This window comes from Antedon mediterranea, chromosome 2 (genome assembly GCF_964355755.1).
Source record: "Antedon mediterranea chromosome 2, ecAntMedi1.1, whole genome shotgun sequence".
In the NCBI taxonomy this organism is placed as follows: domain Eukaryota; kingdom Metazoa; phylum Echinodermata; class Crinoidea; order Comatulida; family Antedonidae; genus Antedon; species Antedon mediterranea.
This window is the reverse complement of record NC_092671.1, coordinates 13,444,303-13,466,053: the sequence shown is the minus strand read 5'-3', so window position 1 is coordinate 13,466,053 and position 21,751 is coordinate 13,444,303. Positions and strand designations below refer to the sequence as shown.

The 21,751-nt window shown below is 30.4% G+C and overlaps 2 protein-coding genes across 2 annotated transcripts in view; one reads left to right on the top strand and one right to left on the bottom strand.

Annotated features, from left to right (window-relative positions):
* The window catches only part of LOC140040471 (CTD small phosphatase-like protein 2), a 28,284-nt gene extending 10,074 nt beyond the window's left edge, over nt 1-18,210 (top strand). The window contains exons 3-12 of the mRNA XM_072086447.1: nt 5,836-5,953; nt 6,233-6,343; nt 8,759-8,968; nt 9,717-9,831; nt 10,222-10,339; nt 12,403-12,489; nt 12,940-13,082; nt 13,516-13,642; nt 13,980-14,075; nt 14,927-18,210. Of these exons, the coding sequence (XP_071942548.1) occupies nt 5,836-5,953; nt 6,233-6,343; nt 8,759-8,968; nt 9,717-9,831; nt 10,222-10,339; nt 12,403-12,489; nt 12,940-13,082; nt 13,516-13,642; nt 13,980-14,075; nt 14,927-14,992 (1,191 nt within the window). The 3' untranslated portion in view covers nt 14,993-18,210. The remainder of the gene's footprint in view (nt 1-5,835; nt 5,954-6,232; nt 6,344-8,758; nt 8,969-9,716; nt 9,832-10,221; nt 10,340-12,402; nt 12,490-12,939; nt 13,083-13,515; nt 13,643-13,979; nt 14,076-14,926) is intronic.
* A 711-nt stretch (nt 18,211-18,921) lies between these two features.
* On the bottom strand, nt 18,922-21,017 carry LOC140039297 (migration and invasion enhancer 1-like). Its single transcript, XM_072084901.1, has 4 exons — nt 20,981-21,017; nt 20,473-20,559; nt 19,928-20,004; nt 18,922-19,795 (listed from the first exon to the last, which is right to left on the bottom strand). The coding sequence occupies exons 1-4, from the start codon at nt 21,015-21,017 to the stop codon at nt 19,712-19,714; spliced, it is 285 nt and encodes a 94-aa protein (XP_071941002.1). The 3' UTR covers nt 18,922-19,711.
* Nucleotides 21,018-21,751: the final 734 nt, after the last annotated feature.

Below are 21,751 nucleotides of genomic sequence, written 5' to 3'. Positions count from 1 at the left end.
ATGATTGCATTTCATACTTGTAAGTTGTTTAGTTATTCATAAAAACAGCCTTTGTTTATTTAAAATATCGAATATTCACTTCATAAAAAAAACCAATCCTGAACAGATTAAAAAGCTTGCATACACTTGACTTACAATAGAATGCGCCATTATTAATTGGTCTCTGCAATTTTCATCAGATACTCTGGAAGAAATCAGCATATTTAAATTATGCCGCATAGACTCTGTTCGATTATTACATGTTCTGTGTTGAATACTGCATAATATTATATTGGCAACTGGCCACTATCATAATTGTTTATATCGTCAATGCATAAAATGTGTGTAACAAACTCGATCGCGCATAGTGAATTACTATACAATCATTGCATTGGGGAGACTATGTAAGCATGTAGCGTATTATTTACAATCAGTTATTAAATTGTGTCATGGGATCTTAAATGAATGAATTTAAAATGAGATTTAGATTTTTATATGACTGTTTAATATTCTACAAGAAAATTAAATTATTCAGAAATAATATACAAAAAGGTATCTATTTAACAGCCTCTTTCGTAACAAGCACAGAATTTATTAATATTAGGGGATTAAGAATACAAATTATAATGTTGTTATTATTGTTTATGGAATCAATTGTGGGGCACAAGATGTTTGTTTTAAACTAAGATCTAAAATTCGTAAGGACTCATAAATCTTTCTTACTACTGTACATCCTGTTCTTAAATTTTAATTGCGATTGATTTATAAAATATGTTTAGTATTTCAAAACAAGTTTAAAGGTACAGTTTCTGAAAATGTATGTGATACAAATCCATTGCCCAATTGGACAATGATTTTGTTTTCAAAGGAGTTTAAAAATAATAATAATAGTAAATTATTATTTCTGTATTCCAAATGCCAAAGTAAACATAATACAGTACTTACCGTATATTATAAATACTAGAAGGAGGATGCTATTGTGACATTAAATGGCATATCCAACAAAAACATTATAAAAAAAGTTTTTTACAGAGGTACAATATTTATATTTAATTTTAAGAATTATTATCTTTGTCAACAGGTCAGCCATTATTTCACCTACAGTACCCTACCATCATAATGTACAGACTTACAGTTTCTTTATCTGTTTGATCTAACATGATCTTCTTAGTGTAGATGTCAGTCAAGTCTTTTGTTCTCATAATTAATAATCAATATTTGGAAGGCAGTTATAAAAGCTGGCAACTTTCCACATTCAAAAATACACATCTAATTAGCATAACAATTAAAGCCTTAAATGTAACACCTTCTATTTGAATGTCTGTAATACAGTAGATATTAGTAGTACCATTTACAGTAAAGTTGCTATATGTAAACATTGACTATCTAGGAAAGATGACTTTGGTATGTACATACGTTTTGTTTCAGTTTCATTGTTGTTTAATGTCCACCTGATTACTTAATAACATGATTTGTTTGTAGACTATTGTTTAATCCTAATATTTATTTCATTTTCTAATCTGTTTCCGTTAACAAATTGTTACATTTCTTCATTTTCTGGTTTCATTATTTTAAAATCAATTCACATGAATAATACAGCTAATTTAAAAAGAAAACAAAATTCTTGTTGACTAATTGTTATTAAATATTATTTTAATTTGAATCATTTTATGTAAATTCTTTCTCAGTTCTTCTTTTTATTGAGTATGACTTGACAATGTATTGAAACTCAAATGTACAGTACTATATGTAAAGTCTCATTAACAAACATACACTATCTCATCAAAGCTGCTACTTTATTGGTAGAATTATATATTTAATACAGTATTGTACAATATAAATAAATAAAAAATTGATTATAAAATTGTATAATTAATAATAATTCACAAGGTATACAACATGGTTGTTAGTTTTATTACCATAGCCACTTCTCTTTTCTGCTACCCACCAGGAATCAGCCTCAAGTACCCCTGTTTTTTCCCTTGCTGTCCCCTCTCTCATCTCATCAATTAAGAACATTGTCTGGTCATCTAAAAAGGTAAGCCACCAAGAGACCTAATTTCCTTCATTTTAAACGCATTACCTTAATACTACATTTAAAAAATATTCACTTGTAGTAGCAGAGGTAAAATATTTTGTTGTAAAGTTGGCTTACTTATTACTAATAGTAATAAGATATTATTTGTGTAAACAAAAACCCTATTATTGATATTAAGATGATGGTATACGTTTACTTAATTTAATATCAGTTGCAGTTAATTTAGTTTGCAACAAGTATTTACTAAATGCCACAGTTAAGTTTGTACATCAAGTCATTATAGAATGCTGAGATACTGACGTAGTTGATTTAGTATACTAATAAGTCGTGACTGAATAACTACTCTTCATTCGGTACTATAATGAGTCATGGCTTGAATATATTCACTGTAGGCATTATGAAAACATACATTCCTCCTATATGTGTATCAAGACACTAATCACCTTTGACATGTGTCAATCACCAGATGTCAGATGAGCTTATATTATGAAAATGAGACTACAGGTAGAGCACATCTTGAGGGAAATGCTTTATAAAACATATTGTACTTTCCTGATGAAATTGATACTTGAAACTGATAGCAGTGTAGACTCGGCTTCAACATGGGATTTGAGTACCTTTAATTTCTTGAAGAAGTGTAGGGAATAATAGTTGAGTCATTCATCTGCATTTAATGTGTTCTTTTGCCAAAACATAAATTACAAAACATTGTATTGATATGACTTGACCTGAAATCCTCGGCTATCTAAACAAGATTACCCAATTATAATTGTAGAATGAACATTTTTTATTTTGATCAATTTGTTTATTAAAGTGACTATAGTTAAAAACTACCAATGACCATATAATATTATTTAGTAGTATTTTTACAGATTAGTATATATCATGGATATACTACATGGTACTTAAAGTGTATTACATTGAGTTATGTACCACCATAGATCCATAAATGTAAATATGTATTATTGTATAATATGAAATGAATATTATATAATAATATTTTTATTGCTATTATTTTATATTATTAGGTTTTCAATTAGGTTAATGGAACTAGATTTATATTATGTCTATTTCATTGATTACTACTATATTATAGGTACTTGAATATTAATGAAGACAGAAACCATTTTATTGCACCAATATTTACATTGTGTTATTAATTACAGTACCACTGTCGTACCTTTTTAGCTTCAAGATTTTCTTCAAGTGCGTTTTTCTTTAAATTTTAAGTGCTCATGGCGACAAGGACGTTGGCTAGTGTTGTGATAAAGAAGATCATCATATTATAGATGATAAAAAATAAATAATGTTAAATTCTGAAAAATACCAATATTTTGATAATTAGAACAATGCAAAAGAAAGGGTATATTATTACAGTAGGTTAAATTCAGCACTTCATTTCACAATTATTACAGTAGGTTATAGGAGCCCCGGATTTCAAAATCCTCCGCCTTCACTAAAAAATTGTTGGGTGAGTCTATGTGCCTAGATAGATAGACAGACAACTAGCCCAGATAAACTTGTGAAAATTAGAATATGAATTAAACATCACTCTCCAGAAATGGTTCAATTTGACCATCCCCACAAATACTGTACATGGTTGATTATTAATATTATTTTGAAAATTGATTATTGACAGTTTGTTAACATTTATTTAAATATCCAACTTCCTTATAATTTATATGACCTTGTGTGTGACCTCAACAATGATCATTCATAATTATACACAGAAATGTTATACGACTACTTAGTAAATATTATGCGATATAGAATTAATATTATATTGTAATTCAGTACAAATCAATGCAAATTGAAATGTAATACTAAGATGGCCTAAAGTGTCAACGGCGATGTACACAGTCGTCGTCAATGATATAGATACCGCAATTACTGAATAACATAACATTACTCACTAACCTTGAACTTTAATCATATACCAAAAAATGTAAGAATGCAATTGCAGTAGATTTATATTTTATTGAATACATACATAGGTTATAATGACATTTTGATGACTAGTTAATTAAAAAAAAAAGATTAGTTTCTATAGTATTTATAGACTTCTATTTTTAAAATGGTATTGCATACATTCCATGTTAATTACACATTATAATGCCAAGGTTTTGTTGTGTGTCGTGATTTATGTGCAATATTTCCTATTTCAATGTTTGTCTTGTTTATTGATTGACTTACGATTGGATCCTAGGCCGGCCCAAATGTAAAAGCCGCTCCAGGACCTACTTGAGAGGTGAACCAGATCTGCATCCGGCCAAGAGCTGGCCTAACTTTATGGAGTGTTTACACTAACCGATTGGCGACCTAGGGCCGATCCTGGACTGGTCCAAATATTAAGTGTTAATGGTGTCTTACTTGGTGCATTGATCCCTTTAAGCTCATCCATACTGGGATTATGTGCAGGTGAAACATCGGAGCAAAAATGTTCACAATTTAAAGAGAACTGAAGAAAAAAGGGTGCATTAAAAACTTGTCTTGTTTCTAAAAATCACCTTCTATCTAAAAAGAATGTGGTCTTTAAATTATTGGTATCTGTCTTTAATCAGTTTGAATAAAAATAATGAAACTATGTGGATAAATTTAGATATTTTCAGAATTTTATTAACACATATAATTTAATAGGAACTGGATAGTCAATTACCAGATCTAATTGACACTCTTTTGGATGCAACCACCATATACTATAGCTTACAAATGCAAATGTGATACGCAAATGCTGTTGCTATGCTGTTGCTATGCAGAATCAGTGAAATTTGTTGAAGCTTTTTCCTAATACTGTATTCCTACCCAATACATATTAAGTACTATTAGTAGTAGAATAGGAATTTTCTTACGAGATTTATCGTCATAAATGTGAGCATTGCTGAATTTATCTGAAAACTATATTTGTTCCAGTAATTAGGTCTGTAGTGAGTATAGTGCATATTTCAAGAGTCCATTAAGACAGTTTTTCATGTTCTAATAATATATTATGTCATCAGCAGTAATATTTACAATTAAGCAATTCACAATACATCTATCGTATGTATAATTTTTTCTGTTCAAACTGAACGTATGCTTTTGTTTTCTATGCTAAACCTGATAAATATAATTTGATGCTAAACCGTTTACAGTTAATATTGTGATTAACATTAGTGTAAACAATTGTACAACATCCAATTTTATGTTTAAGAGGAATGACAGAAGTGGATGTTCACATTATTTTTATTAATTAAATGTGAACATATAAATATCTTCCTATACCTTAGCTTTTTACTATTCATTTTGCTCAATTCAATTCTCAAAACCAAAAACAAAATAATTTTCCCAATCACATTTTTGAGCTGCATGGCTATTTCTATTATTATTTATTTGTTCTTTTTGTTTTAAATCTAAATTGCATGATCACAGTCATAAGCATTTTAAGATGTGTAATGCTTATTAGAATGGAAAGTCATTTTCATGTTGATACATAACATAAGCTAAAAATACCTAATACTAAGCTCCTTATCAAAATAAAAAAAAATAAAAAATAAAATTCCAGACATAAACGCTTTTTTTCCCCCACGTTTTCTGAGCTTGGTAGAAATTATTATTGTTTGCTCATGGTCTATAAATGTATATTCATACCAGCTGTAAATTTCTCTCTAAAATATACCGGTATTTTCCAATGGTCACTTTATGTCACAGGATGTGTTTGTATTATCAATAATGAATAATTATTCAGGTTGAAAAATTGAGGTTTGTATTATGTAAGAAAACCACATTTTCTGGTAGTTAATCAAAAGATGAAAATATTAGACATTTATTTTCCAATTTTACAGACAATGCCACGAAAAAGAAGAAGGGATGAAGATGAAAATATGATTGCATCTACACCTGTGAATTGTGGCAAGAGGAGTCGCTTAGATTCTGGTTGCAATCTTGAGAACAATAACTCAAGTAAGTCTGCTGTGACAACATACATGTAATTTGGAATACGTTTTTAAGCAAATTAATGGATAATTTTACTTTATAGTAGACCCATTCCTGCCAACCAATCAAGAATAAGTCTCCAATTGCCAGGGGCAAAACAAGCCGAAATTCCCTATAGCTAATTAAGGGACCTCTCATTTTAGTGGAAACATTTTTGGTTATTGAAGGTGTCTTTAAGATTATACTAATTACTATTTTGATATACTGTTTAATATTTGTTATGAAAATTATTTGATTGAATTGCAGTTGCACCCAAGAATGCTGTTGCAGCCAAAACATCTGAAATGCCTGCTAATGACAACCCTACCAGGACTGGTATTCTTGGCTCAATTTTTTCACCGGTATACCAATTATTTGGTAAGAAAATAATTACCATTGATTGAATATCAAGCCAGTTTGATTTGTACACCCTATTTTAAAGGGAATTCCTTTTTTAAATGCCGGTCTTTAGTGTCTTAACAAAAAAAAGGGTGGGGGAGGTGAGGGGTGGTGTTCAAAATATTTTCTGCTTTGCAAGTGCTATCATTATATTGGCATTAATATCAAATGTGGTTGCAAATATTTAAGCAAACTGCGGTTCTGCTATTCATTCAGTAGTATAGAAGTTAGAATAAACCTCTAAATTCCAGATTATTTTGTAATCTCTGAGATCAGACATGCACAGTCACAATATCCAAGATCAATTTGTGATCCACAACTTTGTAGACCGTAATATGAACAAGTACAGACTGGCTAAAGTAATTTAAAAAAAAGTACAAGTGATGGTCAGCAGGGGTCTAGAATTTGTCTGTAATCATATTAATCTAAGGATGTTATCACACTGTATTGTAAAGTACTGAGTTGTATTATCACAGATTTCTTAAAGCTTGGGTACAGGCATGAATTTTAAATATAATATCTGGTTAATTGTACATAAATCAAATATTTGTAACAGAAATCAAGACGAAAAACATAAATTTCCCTTAATATGGTCAAATAAAAAAATTTGGCAAAATCATTTATAAAAACCAAGACTTTTTTTTCAGTAGTTAGTTTAACCTAATGTATAATAACATGTCTGGTGACTCCCTAGAAGGTGAAAACAGATGGTGGATATATATGGTGGATAATTTTTGCTATAGAATGAAAATAAAAATCTGAAGTTGAATAAAAATACCAGAAATGTAAAATTTATATTACCTATATTTAGTCATCTGATAACATTTTTTACCACACCGTTTATTTTTCATAGCTTTTTAAAATGGCTCTCTGTGTGTACAAAAGAATAGAGATTTTACTGTGTAATTTGAACTATAAAGTGCTTATTTTAAACAAGCTTGTGTAACACAAATAAAATCCAAAAAATTATGAAACATAGGGGAAACTATAGATCGATAATTATTGGAATGTATGATCAATAGAAATGTTTTGCTTGCACCTGGCCTTATGAATGCAGCAATAAGTACAATAAGCATAAAAAATAAAATCCAAAGTAATGGATAACTACTGTAACTACTTAGTTATCCATGTACTACTGTATAATTTAATAGATTTCAGTATTTCGTGTGTGTTTCCTCTATACATAGTTCACCCTCCCCTTCCACAGGTACTGTAAGATGATACAGTTTAGATCAACTATTGAATTTAACTATTGTTTCCCAAATGATTACAAATGCAGTTTCTTTGCCCTTTAGTTGATGTGATGAGTGACGACTAAATGCCAAGTGTGAATAGTAGAATAATGTGACCTGTTATATTAGCTGGTGTATCTCTATTATTACGACTGGACATTTTCAATAATATTAATAATTGAATATTGTAACATCAAGTAATTTAAGACCATTTTGTAGTAATGAAGAGTTTGAGCAGCAGCTCACTTTGTGAAAGGACCTTTACTACCACAGTGACATTTGGCATTGACAATTTTGGGACAGTGCCAAACAAACTGCTATAGTTACATTAATGCTGCTTTTATCAAGTATTTCAATTGCCTTCAATTTGCTGTACTGTATGATCACTGAATGGCTGGCTACATAAATAGGAATAATTAATGTAAATATTACACTCATGAAAATACTGTCAAACTGTACAGCCTACTGAAGTATGTTTGGTAAATGATAATTCACCAAATTTATTTTTAAAAACTGTTTAAACATGTATTTGACTTTAATTCAAATAATATTAAATTATTAAAAAACTGCATGTTTTATTTTGATTCCATTGTAGATTATTCATCCTAAGTTAAAAAAAATTTTTTTTTATCCTGTTATTATACAGAATTATTCCACCATTAATTACTAAATTAAAAATAAAGCAACCAAATTAGTTTTAAAATGAAAATAGTTTTAATACCTATTATATATAATTAAATATAATACAATGATAACAATGATAATGTGTTTAGAACGATTTATTGTACCTATCATCAGTGTTATTTATTATTCTCATTGCAATTACATTTTGTGGCTCAAATCAGAAACCCTGTGTAATGTAGGTACAGTATATACCACCCTGTAATATTTTATTTTAACAGAAACCAATTTAAATACACAAAGAAATAACCAGCATATTTTACAATGTGTTTATGCATAAATTTATAAACAATAAAATCTCCATAATGTTGTATGCAATTGAAATTATAAATCTAAAAATATACTTAAGTGATATATTTATTGTTATATGTAAAAGTATCTTATGTTAAAGTGTTTCTGGAATTAGTATAGTATACATTATTTCATTGTACGACATTCTCTAGCAATTAACACTATTAAACTTTTATTTTGGTTACAACAGGTATTGGTAACGATAGTAAGGAAGGAGAGAATGGTGTTGAAGGTGATGAAATGAATGATGATGTTTTTGAAGCAGCTCAAGGTTTGCCAGCCTGTTGCCCTCCTAGTACCTCGGAGGAGGAGGAGCTACCACCGTGTGTAGATGGACTAACTACGACTGAAATGATTACCGAAACATATAACGAAGATTTAAAAGATAATTCATATAGAGGTAAATGTTTGACATTACTGTGACATTTGCATAACTAACTTGATTATACAGCCTTGTTCTTGCATAACATTTATGTTTTAGTCAAGTCAAGTATCATTTATTATCATTTATTTTAAGAAAAAACATAGAAATTCTGTTTGCTAAGTTGGCGGAGCACAATATCCAACGGACACAAAACAAACTCAAAAACATTACAAAAAAGTGTCTACATTATGTTTAAGGCTCTAATAGCTCCTGGAAAGAAACTATTTGTAAATCCTGCCTTATTGGCCTTAATAGAACGAAATTGCCGACCGCTGCGCATCAACTGGAGGCCGGATGAAATTGATCATCTTTGATAGCCACTGCCTTTTTCAGAAGACGATTTGAAAATATGTTCTCCAAAGGCAATTGTGCAGATCCAATTATACGCGATGCGGTTTTGACTATTCTATTTAGGTCACGCTTTTCATTTTCGGTAGCGTTACCAATATTTAGTAGCGGTATTGTACTTATAATAGCATGGTTAGTTTACCGAGATAGTAGCAAGTTCTAATGAACAGTCAAAATAACCATTTTTTTTTGCCAATTTAGCCATTGAGGGTAATTCAACCAAACTGACCAAACTTAAGCTTCAGTGGGATAAGTTTACATACTAAATGTAGTGAACTGTCTTTTGCCTGAAAATGACCACAAACTTATATAATTTAACTTATATCCAACGATTGCTTTATATTCGATCGAATAAATACATTTTATTTTTCTGTAGATGACAATGATAATGAAATCGTGAGAACAGCAACCGAAGAAACGCCAGAGAGTAATGTTTATACCGATGAAGAGGATACAACTGGTGGACCTGAAGAATGGGAAGTCTTTGATCCGTAAGCAAACTAATTACAAAATTATTACCCAACTGGGATAAAATGGATTATTAGAAAGAACAAGTGACATGACATGGCTTGAAGGAAGTATTGAGGAAGAACTTTACAAATTAAATTGAATAATTATTGTTTATTTTGTCTATTGGGTGTCATTCACACATGTCAATACTTTATATTATTTTTAGTTATATATAATTGTTTATTTTCTTGCCAATTTTAAATTTGCCATCTGAACCTTTTTTTTGGACACCAGCAATTAAAAATAAATTATTACTATTAATATTATTTAGTCTTAATCAATAATTTTTAAATTTCTAACATTTTTTTTTCAATTCTTTCAATATAATTTGCAGCCTTGTTTATTTTTTGCTGTGTTTTTTCTTCGCTTAGATATTATTTCATTAAGCAGCTTCCGCCACTGCAGGAAGTCTGTGACCTAAGTAGCCGAGATCCTGTACTTCCCCTCAAGACTCGCAGCGCACCTGAATACTGTTTAGTAGTGGACCTGGTGAGTTTACAAATGTCAAAACACAACATGTATGAGTCGTGGGTAGTGCTAACATGGGATGAGGTGCAGGCGACCCCAAAAAAATGTGTTTAAAGGCCTGTATATTTGAAATAAGTAAATTGGCAAAGTACACTTTTCAATACAAGGGATTCCTAGAAAGAAGGAGCATTTGCCAATATGAATGTGCAGCCATCCAGCCCTAGCCTCCTTGAGATGATCTTTAAAAGTATGCAAGGCAGTATACAGATTTACAAGCTGGATATTATTTGTTTTGTGCACCAAACAATTAGTTGGAGTGCATGTTTGAATAAATAGTGATAACAATTTTACATATTTAGGGTAAAACAGGGATGTTATACAACCATATTGCACACAAAACGTAATTGAAAATTGCAATGTCTTATTAATGAAAAGTGAACATTAACTTATGAAGATTCCATTGCTAGTGTTTATATAACATGTAGGTATGTAGTTAATTAATTAATTAATTATGAGAATTATATTGCCTTCACTCCCTCTTCCAGCTAAAAAAAACCCCCATTATTTTAAGTTCATCTACTCAGCCTAATATCACCATTATCCGAAGAAGCCACTCCAAATTTGTAAGATATTTATTGTTCTTATTCTTATAAAGCTAAGAACATTATGCATGACTGAAGTTGTCCTGGGCGGAGTCACCCCGCAGAGATTTGTTCCATCTGGTTTAATTTGTTATTAACACCCAGCAAGTCTCTTTTATAACCTAATATTATTTAAACACCACCCCCTAACTTGTTGGCACCCACCCTGCGCTTTTTATCTGTTAACAATACATTAAAAATACATTAGGAAATAGATTTGCAATGTAATTTTTGACCGTTAAAGTTAACATTGAAATGAGTGAATCATTTACCGTGCTTGGAAGGAAGTTCTTTTGACAGCTATGACAGCTGTGCCTATGTCTTGTTTTTTCCTGTTATATGACAGAAGACTTGAATCTGTACCTGAATGGTCTTACAGTTTCAGAACAGAGCACTTGTTGGGATTAATTTTCATTAAATACGAACAAAATCTATATGGCTAGACATATTGCATGCCTAAAGGAGTTAATTTTATGTAATTTGGTTATGATTAATGTAGAGCATGCCTGAAAATTCTCTTATTACAATTTATGTGATAGAACTATTTCTTTTATTTATTATATATGTGTTAAACATGCCCCTTGACCTATGTAGATTATGGATAAACCATATGCTATTCAGGCTATAATAAGATATTATTGAATTGATGGGATCTCTTGTGTGTTTATTTAAGTGGTTTAGAAACAGGTATATAGATTTAGGTTGCATTAATAGGTTACATTACATTAATTATTTTGGTTAATATACTGGAAATTAATTTGTTAAAAGTTAAGATATATAAAATATGTGAGAATGAGAATAAGCCACCCCAACCAAGATGAATTATTAGAATGTATTGCTACTGTTCCATCCAAAAATATAAATAAGATACAAACACATATTTAAATAAAAAATCAACTTAAAAATGTCCCTGTTTCAGGGACAGTGCTCTGTGACATTTGGCTAAGTGCCTTTTTATGTGTGTTTAAAATGTATCTAGTTATTATTAGTTATACTGTTATGATGGTAGTCCAAGATCTACAATGATTGGATGAATTACAGTTGGTTAGGAATTATTTTATCACTACTTATATTGCCATTTGATTTGTGGATGATTGATTATGTAATAAAAGTTGAAGGTTTCCATTACATCAATGTTGATTTATCTAAGGATATTTAATATCTCTAGCCTTACTCTGCTGTTATGTGTTATAATGCATTTTCTTCTATTGTAAGTTATAATGAATTTTCTGCAATTATGTGTTATAATAATGCATTTTGATAAAAACAATTTACATTAAAAAAAAATTTTATTAGTAAAGTTGTGATGTAAGTTGTGGTGAGAAATTGGTAACATTAATTTTGTTAGAAATAATGAATATAAACAAGATGCCATCTTCCTGAATGAGTCACTTTTAATGTTTCGGTTTAAGGTATTTATAATAACTGTTTTATTTTTTTAAGGATGAGACTATTGTACACTGTAGCTTACAAGAGATGGACAACTGCAACATGTCTTTTCCAGTCCTGTTCCAGGATGTGACATACCAAGTAAGTTCAATACGATGGATATAAGGTTAGAGTGAAGGGAAATGAGGATGAGAAGAGTAGTGACAGATTCTTTTCAAATATTCACCATTCACACTTAGCCTAAGGGAAACCCTTAAAATTAAAAAAATCTATCTAAGTGAATACAATTAATTTTAAGGAAAATACTTAACATTTATTGAGTTAAGTAAAATACTTAATATTTAAGGGAAATATCTCGCTTAAGCGTGATTGATCAATACGGCCACAGGGTTCTAGTCCTTGCATACCATACTGATGAAACAGTTGCACTACATAATAGTTTTATAATGGTAGGCAAAAAAGACAGTAATTTAACATTAACAGACCATGAGTTGGACATGTATTTCCTCAACATTCAACAATATAGTATAAGACTTAAAACGCATATTATAGTTGATATAGCAATGCTTACAAATATCTTATTTTTGACAGGTGTATGTACGGACCAGGCCGTTCTACCGTGAGTTCTTAGAACGAATGTCCAAATACTATGAAATCATCTTGTTTACAGCTTCTAAGAAGGTTTACGCTAACAAATTACTGGACTTATTAGATCCTGAACACAAACTTGTCAAGTAAGTGCTTTCTATTGTGAACACAATTGCTTTAAAACATATTCACATTAAACATTAATGTGAATACTTGTCTTACAGGGTATAAATCATAAATTAATTTTCAAAAATGCATAAACTTATTTCATGCAATTGGAAAAAAAAGATAAGTATCTATATATAAATTTACGTAAGGGCAAAATTCGGTAAATCGCGCCTTACTTCTAGAATTTTTACTCGATGGTATGTAAAGTTGGTTCGTACTTTCGGTACTGATTTTAACCACCTGATGTAACCCTGTTTACTAATTAAATTAAGTTAGATAATTAGTTATTGACGATTAAAACGAATTTAGTAGTAATAATTAGTGGAACTGTAGCTTGGTGTTTTTAACTTGCTGTTGGATGTGTTTAAAAAAAATCAAATGAGTGACATCATTTCTTTTACATCTCTACAGGCACAGGTTATTTAGGGATCACTGTATTTGTGTTCAGGGAAACTACATTAAAGATCTGTCAATCCTAGGCCGAGATCTTACTAAGACGGTTATCATTGATAACTCACCTCAAGCTTTTGGCTATCAGGTAAGATAATATTGGGTTGTACATGGGGTTAAGAATAAAAACCAACCTCTGTCTTAAACCGATGCAAGTAGAACAGTTTTAAAACCAACTATATATTGCTAACCAAAATGTGTTACAGAGCAAACGCCCCCATTTGTCAGTCAGTATGACATAATACCAGTCACCACCACATTCTTATTAGTACCACCTTGAATTCTAAAATAAGCCACCATTTCTGTTTAAAAATTCACTAAAAAGTCTGATACTGTACTTTACCTTTACAATCTCTTATAATTAATGAACTTCCTACTTTATTTATGTCTTGCAATGATAAATTGTATTTGTTTTCTTGATATAGCTTGAGAATGGCATCCCTATAGAGAGTTGGTTTACTGATGAGGGAGACACAGAATTGTTGAAGCTTATTCCTTTCTTGGAAGATCTTGTAGCAAAGGTATTAAATCAATAATAAAGAACATATGACAATTTTGAAATGATGAAAAATGAAGTTGTAGACTCTGTTCTTATTGCCACTTTTACCATCAACAGTTGATTTGTTTTTACTAAACCAATTCATTTCTATGTATGTAACAAATAATTGAACTTAAACCAAAGATAATAAAAGGAGAAGATACAACAGTTCCGTTGGCGGCATAAACCACATCCGGGTTACTATTTACCTACGCCTGAAGGTGGCGCACTTCTTTTTCCGCTAGAAGAAGTGCGCCACCTTCAGGCGTAGGTAAGGTAAAACTTTCAGCGAATGACGTGCGACACCACCAAAATAAACACATGTATAAAAATGCAAATGATGATTATTTATCAACATCACCATTTCAAAATATTAATAATATCAAAATTAGTAGAGCACAGACGCGTGAACACATCCAGATCAACACGACCCATCCAAATGTGGGATTTAATTAGATTAGACGGGAACCATATCTAGAGCCCGCCGTCATTCGGCTACTGGATTCTTACGCGTCCATGAAAGCACGTCCGCGTTTCCTATCCTTCTATGCTTAACAGCGCGTACTGTTGATTCTTTACCTATTTATATTCTTTGCTTTAAACATACCACAAAGCAAATTTCTTCCACATACAATATGAACAAAAATCCAATATAAATTGTAATATGAAGGAAGAGGGCAAAACTCAAAAAGTAACGCCAGATGAAAAACAGAAATTCTATTAATCAAAAGACCTTGCGGCTTTTTGGTAGTGTGTATTTCCTATTCCATTTAAATTCAATAATGTGTGTATATATTTCTGAAATTCAATAGCATTTTCTTTCATTTCTTGCAGAAGGGTGATGTTCGGCCATTAGTGCGAGATCGTTATAGGTTACATGAACTCCTCCCACCAGATTAATATTAACCAATGCTATTGAATCGTTAAGTCACATGATCAATCAGGAGAAGACAGATGCATGGTGAAATGTTTTGTGGGATTATATATCAAGAATCTCTGTGTGTTTGTAAAGGTTCAAATAACTCATCATATATTTTTGATGCAAACTGGTTGTGTAAAATATTGTATTATAAATTGTAGTTTCTATGATTCTCACTGAAGTAGGTTTTCATACATTATGTGCTGTATGATATCATTGCACTTAAGACCAGGGACGACTACTGTATGTTAATATGAGATGGGACTTTTAAACCCCTATTTTAACTACTGGGATGGTTTTACTATATCCCGTGTAGAATGAAGGCAATTATTAGTATTAAAATATTTGGAACTTTTTTAATATGAAAAAAAAATTTTTTATAAGACAAATTTTAATAAGACAGAAAGGATGTGTATTTTATAGTGATAGGGGTAGAGATCTTCAACATTTGATGGGTCTGAATTTTTGGGCTAGTATTAAAGGTATTTGATGAAGATTCTATAAAAGAATAAATTTTAGCTGTGCGTTACAATGATTGGTATTAGTAACATACAGACTTCACCTTGTGAATGAAGATATTAAAGAAATTATCTATATTTTTAACATTTAGGAATTTAAGATTTGATAGTGTCATTTGTACTGTTGTAAATAAGTACATCGATTATTAAGTGTGTGAATGTCCAATTTTTTAAAAGAATTTCCACGTCCCTGAAATTATTTCCATTTTCTTCTTGCGATTTCTTAAAATACAACTTTTTTATTATCATTGTTTAGGCTGTCATAAGTAAAAAAGAATCATAAATATTAATACTTGCTTGCTTCTTAAAATGGAAGGCATTCTCTCCCTTTCCCATTCTTCCCTTTCATCCATAAGACACTATAAAAATGTATAGTTAGCATTATAATTATTAAGTCAACAAATCACCAATTTGCAACTTTTATTGAAGATGTTGAGGTATACGTATTTCTCAATGGATGTTGGTGGACAGAATATGAACTTATCTATTGTAAATACAAATTTGCTGTTCAAACAACAATTTAGATTAAACTATTTAAACAACTTTGAATGTGATTAATGTGACCTAACATGTATTTCCATTCCCTTATCACACATTTTTAAAGTGAATGATATTTTATGATGTAAATTTTAAATACGAGCATTTTGACATTTTATATATTTGATTTTGTCACCTATTTAGATGTCTTTAAATTCAATAATTAGTATCAATATTTTACCCATATACTACTCAAACTAAAGCTCTGTCTACACTATCATACTTTATGTGACAAAAATGAAATGAAATCCCCATATAAAGTTTGATGTGTAGACAGGAAAACAAAAACTATCATAATATTTTAAAATTAGGGTTGAATCTTTATTTAAATTAGATTTAAAAAAATATTATTAAATTCCTAATATTTAAACTATAACAAACTATTTAAAAAGAAATACAACTTGGTGATTAGAATGTATGAAGGTTTTCAATAATAATAATTATGATGAGAAACCTCATCCAAATATAATTGGTACAAATTTGACCAAATTTAAAAACATCAAATACCTCAGACTAAAGATTTAGTGGTCACTTAGATTAATACTTAGTAAATGATAAGCAGTCGTTAATTATATATTGACAATTCTCCTTCAAATCAATGACTAGTGTGAAAATGGTCAGTAGTATAATTAAATTTCTCTGCTTTTAGTATTTATTAATCTTGGTTTTTACTAAATCTTAGAAAAAGTTTTATTTTTGGATTAGGGCATTACCTTACAGGGTCATTCAATCAAACTATTTGTACGACAAAATGTTTTCGAATTAGAACTATTAAAAAACATTTTGGATAGATTCACTCCACTGTATTAAACAATGTAGTGATTGTATTGTTAATTCCAATTTTCCCAACCTCTGATATGCACTCTCTCACTCCTGAATATGTATGCTTTGCCTTATGTAACACAAAACCTCTTTTGATCACCATATTTGTATTGTACTAAGATAGCCCATGTCTTGCTTATACACCAATAATGACATTAATGTACCAACAAAATGTTTAGTGCCAAATTGTAGATTATTCAAAGGCTGTTCAGTTCCACATTTTAGACTATGTTTTTTGTAATGGGGTTTAGTACTCTGATGTTCAGGTAGTACACTATAGCATTATAAGAGGCATACGTTTGCTGTGTTTATTCACTTACAGTAAGTATCATTTTAAAATGATCATTATTAAATTTCTATAAATGTATTATTATTTCCCAGAAAAGCTGTTAATTGGCTGAAAATGCTTGGAAGCAAATGTTATGTTTGTGTAGCAAGTTTCTGTAGCATGTTGTAGCGTTTTAAAACTTGTTTAAATTTTATTGAATTAATGTATATAAACAGATTGAACACAATAATTTGAAGTCTTCTTGGTATATTGTTCAACCTCATATTTTTTAACCTCCCTAACACCAGCTTTTTGCACTTTATAAAATTTGATCCAATTTATTTCAGTATTTTTTTCCTATTTTTTTTCATGTAATTGTAAATATGATTGATATGTAACTATCAAATATTATGTAGAATTTTACATTTTTCATATGTATGTTTTCATTTATTTTTAATTTCTTAATTTTCTATATTATTTAGATTCAATTGTTGTGCTTTTTGAGTTGCTGCTGAATAGTTTTATACCTACATCTTCTTTTTTAAATCATGCATTTATATCTGCAATCAGTCATCTTGAAAATGTTGGTCTGTAGTAGTAACTATGAATGAATTAACACTGTTTAATGTTGAGTTAAATGCACAACCACACATAATAGCAGTAATGGATGCTATCTTTTTGAAAATGAATGGTTCAAGTTAAAATTGGCACATTTTTCCTCCTGTCGCTCCTTAGAAACTTGGACTCATATTGTGCTGTTTACGCTGTAAATTGTATTATTCATAAATCATTAAATTGTAGTCACCTTTCATATCATATTTATACATCTAAAAATGGAAGCTGAATCATATTTTCAGTTTTATTTTTGTGCTTATATCAGGAATTTATCTTCCAATAATTATGTTCATATTATGTTTAACTTAGCTATTTTATGGAAATAAATATATGTGAATGTTTTTAGAGCATCATTTTAAAGCACATGTCAAAAGTGTTTAATCAAATATGAATTAAAATATGTAGAAATTCTGGGAAAATTATTATGTCAAATATATGTCATGTCATCATGTGTTTTTGTCTGTGTAATCAATTATGTATCTCATTATTATTACAGCGATTCGGCCTAATATTCGTAAAAAACATAACCCCAATATTTTTGCACACATGGCATGTCATACCCCTAAATGAGCTGGAATTTGAACAACAATCAAAAGGCATGCCTTGTAAAGGAAGACTAACAACATAAAAAAAAGAAACAAGAATAACGTATGTTGATATGAATTTTGCGGTACACTACATGTATTAGTTCTGAAAAGAACTGTTGAGTTTCTCGACGTTTCGATCAAAGCAGAACTAATACATGTGGTGTACCGCAAAATTTATACCAACATTTGATTTCGCCATGCAAATCTTCAAACAATATAAGAATAACTTAATAACTTGGCAAGACTAATTAATTGAAAAAGTTCATTCTCACTCTTTCTGGTAAACGTTAAATATTACATGATATATACTTAATTTCGACCACCACAGCTTATTGGGTGATAAATGGATGACAAAATTAACAGACATATTTTATAAATTTCAAATAGAAACCATGACAGGATTGGAGAGGGTACACTGAAATCAGCAACAGAATATTGAGATGTTTTTTATTTTGCTTAAAACACAACTAAAAATTATATAAATACTGTCAATATAAAAATTGTCAATATCATGAACTACAATACAATTCTTAAAATACAATAATAAAAATATAGACAATGTATAAATATTTAATAATTTATTATTTATTTTTAACTTTTGAATGTTACAGAATTATGTACATTTCATACACAAACAGCTTGTAGGCTAATCATCCAGCTTGCACATGGAAACATCCTTTATATGTGAGCTATCATTCGCTACAAGTAATTTGTGTACCAAATGATCTGCCATTCCTAGTATACAGGTGGGAGGGTAGCACAACGTAAATTGTACATAATATTGAAAGATAAGCATCAGAATCCGGTATTTCTTAAGCTCTGTTTTCATTATCAAACTAGTAAACTAAACAAATATGGTAGTTACAGTATATACTTAAATATGGTAGTTATATACTTAAATATGGTAGTTATATGCCTTAATATGGTAGTGATATAACATAATGTCCATATGGGCACATCACATTTTTTGTTGTCACATCTAGTTTAATAGTGTAGACAGAGCCTTAGAGGAAAGAAAATTATTGGTAAACATTATATTTGAAGCTGTTATTAGTTTTCTATACCAATTACAGTAGATCCTCACTTTCAGAGGACAGGCCTATTAAGGGGACTTATTATTGGGTTCTAAATATGTCCCCATAATTGGGATTCTATTAATTTGACCATGAAATATTCATATTCGTCTGCATAATTATATTGAAAACTGGCATTCAGTTAAAGCACTATTTGAGAATACAATACTGAAACTGTTGTAATACAATACTGTACACTTGCATACATTATCACAAATAGAAACTGTTCAGTGCAATAACCAACAATATTATTTAATCATCTTTACCCTAACATAGTATTTTATAAAATATTGCATCCTGGGAAGGAAATATCTGTTACTTGTTGAACGCCCCCACCATCATAATCAACAATTTGCTTCACAATCTATGAAAGATACAAATATTTATTTCAATAATAAAACAAACATTGCTAGATATTGCTATTGTGTGATTAAAATATGAATTATAAATATGTATATATTATATGTATGCAAAAATGATGTACAGTGTATTCTACCTGATCAGTATTTGGAAATCCTCCAGACTCTAACTTGGAAAACAGTGTTTGATTATTTAAGGTTACTTCAAATGATTCTGAAAAAAAGATATTTTATATAAAATATGTAAATAGAGCCATTCCCAAAAAATTATGAATTTTGAATTTGTGATTTTTCTTAATTATGCAGTTATCAAATTGAAAACAATGATCTGAAAACATTAAACAAATAATAGGCATATACTGTATCAGTATGTTATGGGATGCTTATGCTATCAAAATAAAAACGCTTATATTTAATACCCTTTTCACATCTGCATACATTGTTACAACTTGTTACATATTTGTTAGACGTTTTCATATACGCATATGCAAAACAACACATAGTTTCTTGTTATTTGATTACTACGATTGGTCACTTAATACCAGGGCAATACACATGCGCATAGTAACATCTTGAAACAAAAAAAACAGGCCTCTTATTGGTTTGTTTTTCTCAAAATTTTCTTCACACTATACAAACAAACTTGTTTTGCAGACCGTGAAAAGAGTATTAGATTACTTACGACTGCGACCAACACTTCCAGAGACCTCTACTTCCGGTACTGCAGACTGTATGTGACTTTGCAGCTCCAGGAAGCGGTTCTCGTACCCTCATGCACCACTATAAGTATAACAAGATTATTAGTATTTCTGTATAGTATTCAAAGACACTTTTTGCAACAGGAGTTACAAAATAAAATTTACAGTATTTAGCCAATACTTTAACTTTATCTAGTAGCACATTCAAAATAGCCTGATAATAATAGCGCTCCATATATAATACAGAATATATAGTTTATACCGGATGTTGATGATTTTGGGACCAAAATAAATAAACGATTTTATGTGTCTCACCATATGGCATATTATAGAGATGATCGGGCCCTGTGCTAAGACAATTGTCCGCAATGATTAGGATGATCGGGACCAATATGGTTACAAAGATCCGTTACAAACACTTGAGAGAATTGAATCAGGCCCAACACATAAGTAAGAACTAAGATGATCGGAACCGTATTTTCTGGGCCTGACCTTTGTGAGCTCGATTATCCGTGGTCCCGTCAATCATTATTCATAAACCTTTTATAAATTATTTAGCAGGCCACTAGAAGTTAGATAGTAGTTTAGCCTAGTATTTATAGATAGGCCTAGCCAGGCCTATATATTTTAAATAATAGCCAAGCTAGTTCCTCTAGAGACTAGGCCTAGGCTAGCCTAACTAACTAAGAGAGCTAGCCTAGGCTAGAGCCTAGCCCTAATATTAAAAGCAAATGCCACCGTCTTGTTTTGACGATTTATTGGGAGCTTCATGTTAAAAAACAAACTTACCAGTATTCAATATGTACTTTATTAGAATTTGTCGTCATTTTCACTTCTGTGCAGAGTGTTTTTTATCTATGAAGTAGCCTAGTAGGCTAGGTTAGGCCTAGATTACTATTTTTAGTACAAAACAAAAACCGACGGAGGGAGAGATGTATATGGAGAAGCGGAATTTATCTGAAGCAGCTAGCTGAACACTCGACTCGAGCGCGAGAGAACCTAGCAGCTGCGAGCTGCTCACGAAAATTATCGAAAAGGACAAGGGTCACGGATAAACGCCGGAAGTGTTTCTGAAGTTTACCGGAAGTGTAATTGTTGAAGGTCATTATTCACGTATGTTCGATTATTAATGACCTATAACAGGAAGTAGCATGTCATACCAAAGAATTCTTTGATTAGTAATCAAAGAATTCTTTGATGTAATGATAAACAATAGATACTTCCAGTAGGAGGCCTAGGTCATTTATTTATAAATATGTCATT

Bases quoted from the DNA above. Each gene is read 5' to 3' on its own strand.
- LOC140039297 (XM_072084901.1), bottom strand. From the start codon at position 21,017: ATGATTGACGGGACCACGGATAATCGAGCTCACAAAG. The intron at 20,560-20,980 runs GTCAGGCCCAGA...GTGGTGCATGAG, and splicing joins GGATAATCGAGCTCACAAAG to GGTACGAGAACCGCTTCCTG. The intron at 20,005-20,472 runs GTAAGTAATCTA...TCTTTTTTTCAG, and splicing joins TGGAAGTGTTGGTCGCAGTC to AATCATTTGAAGTAACCTTA.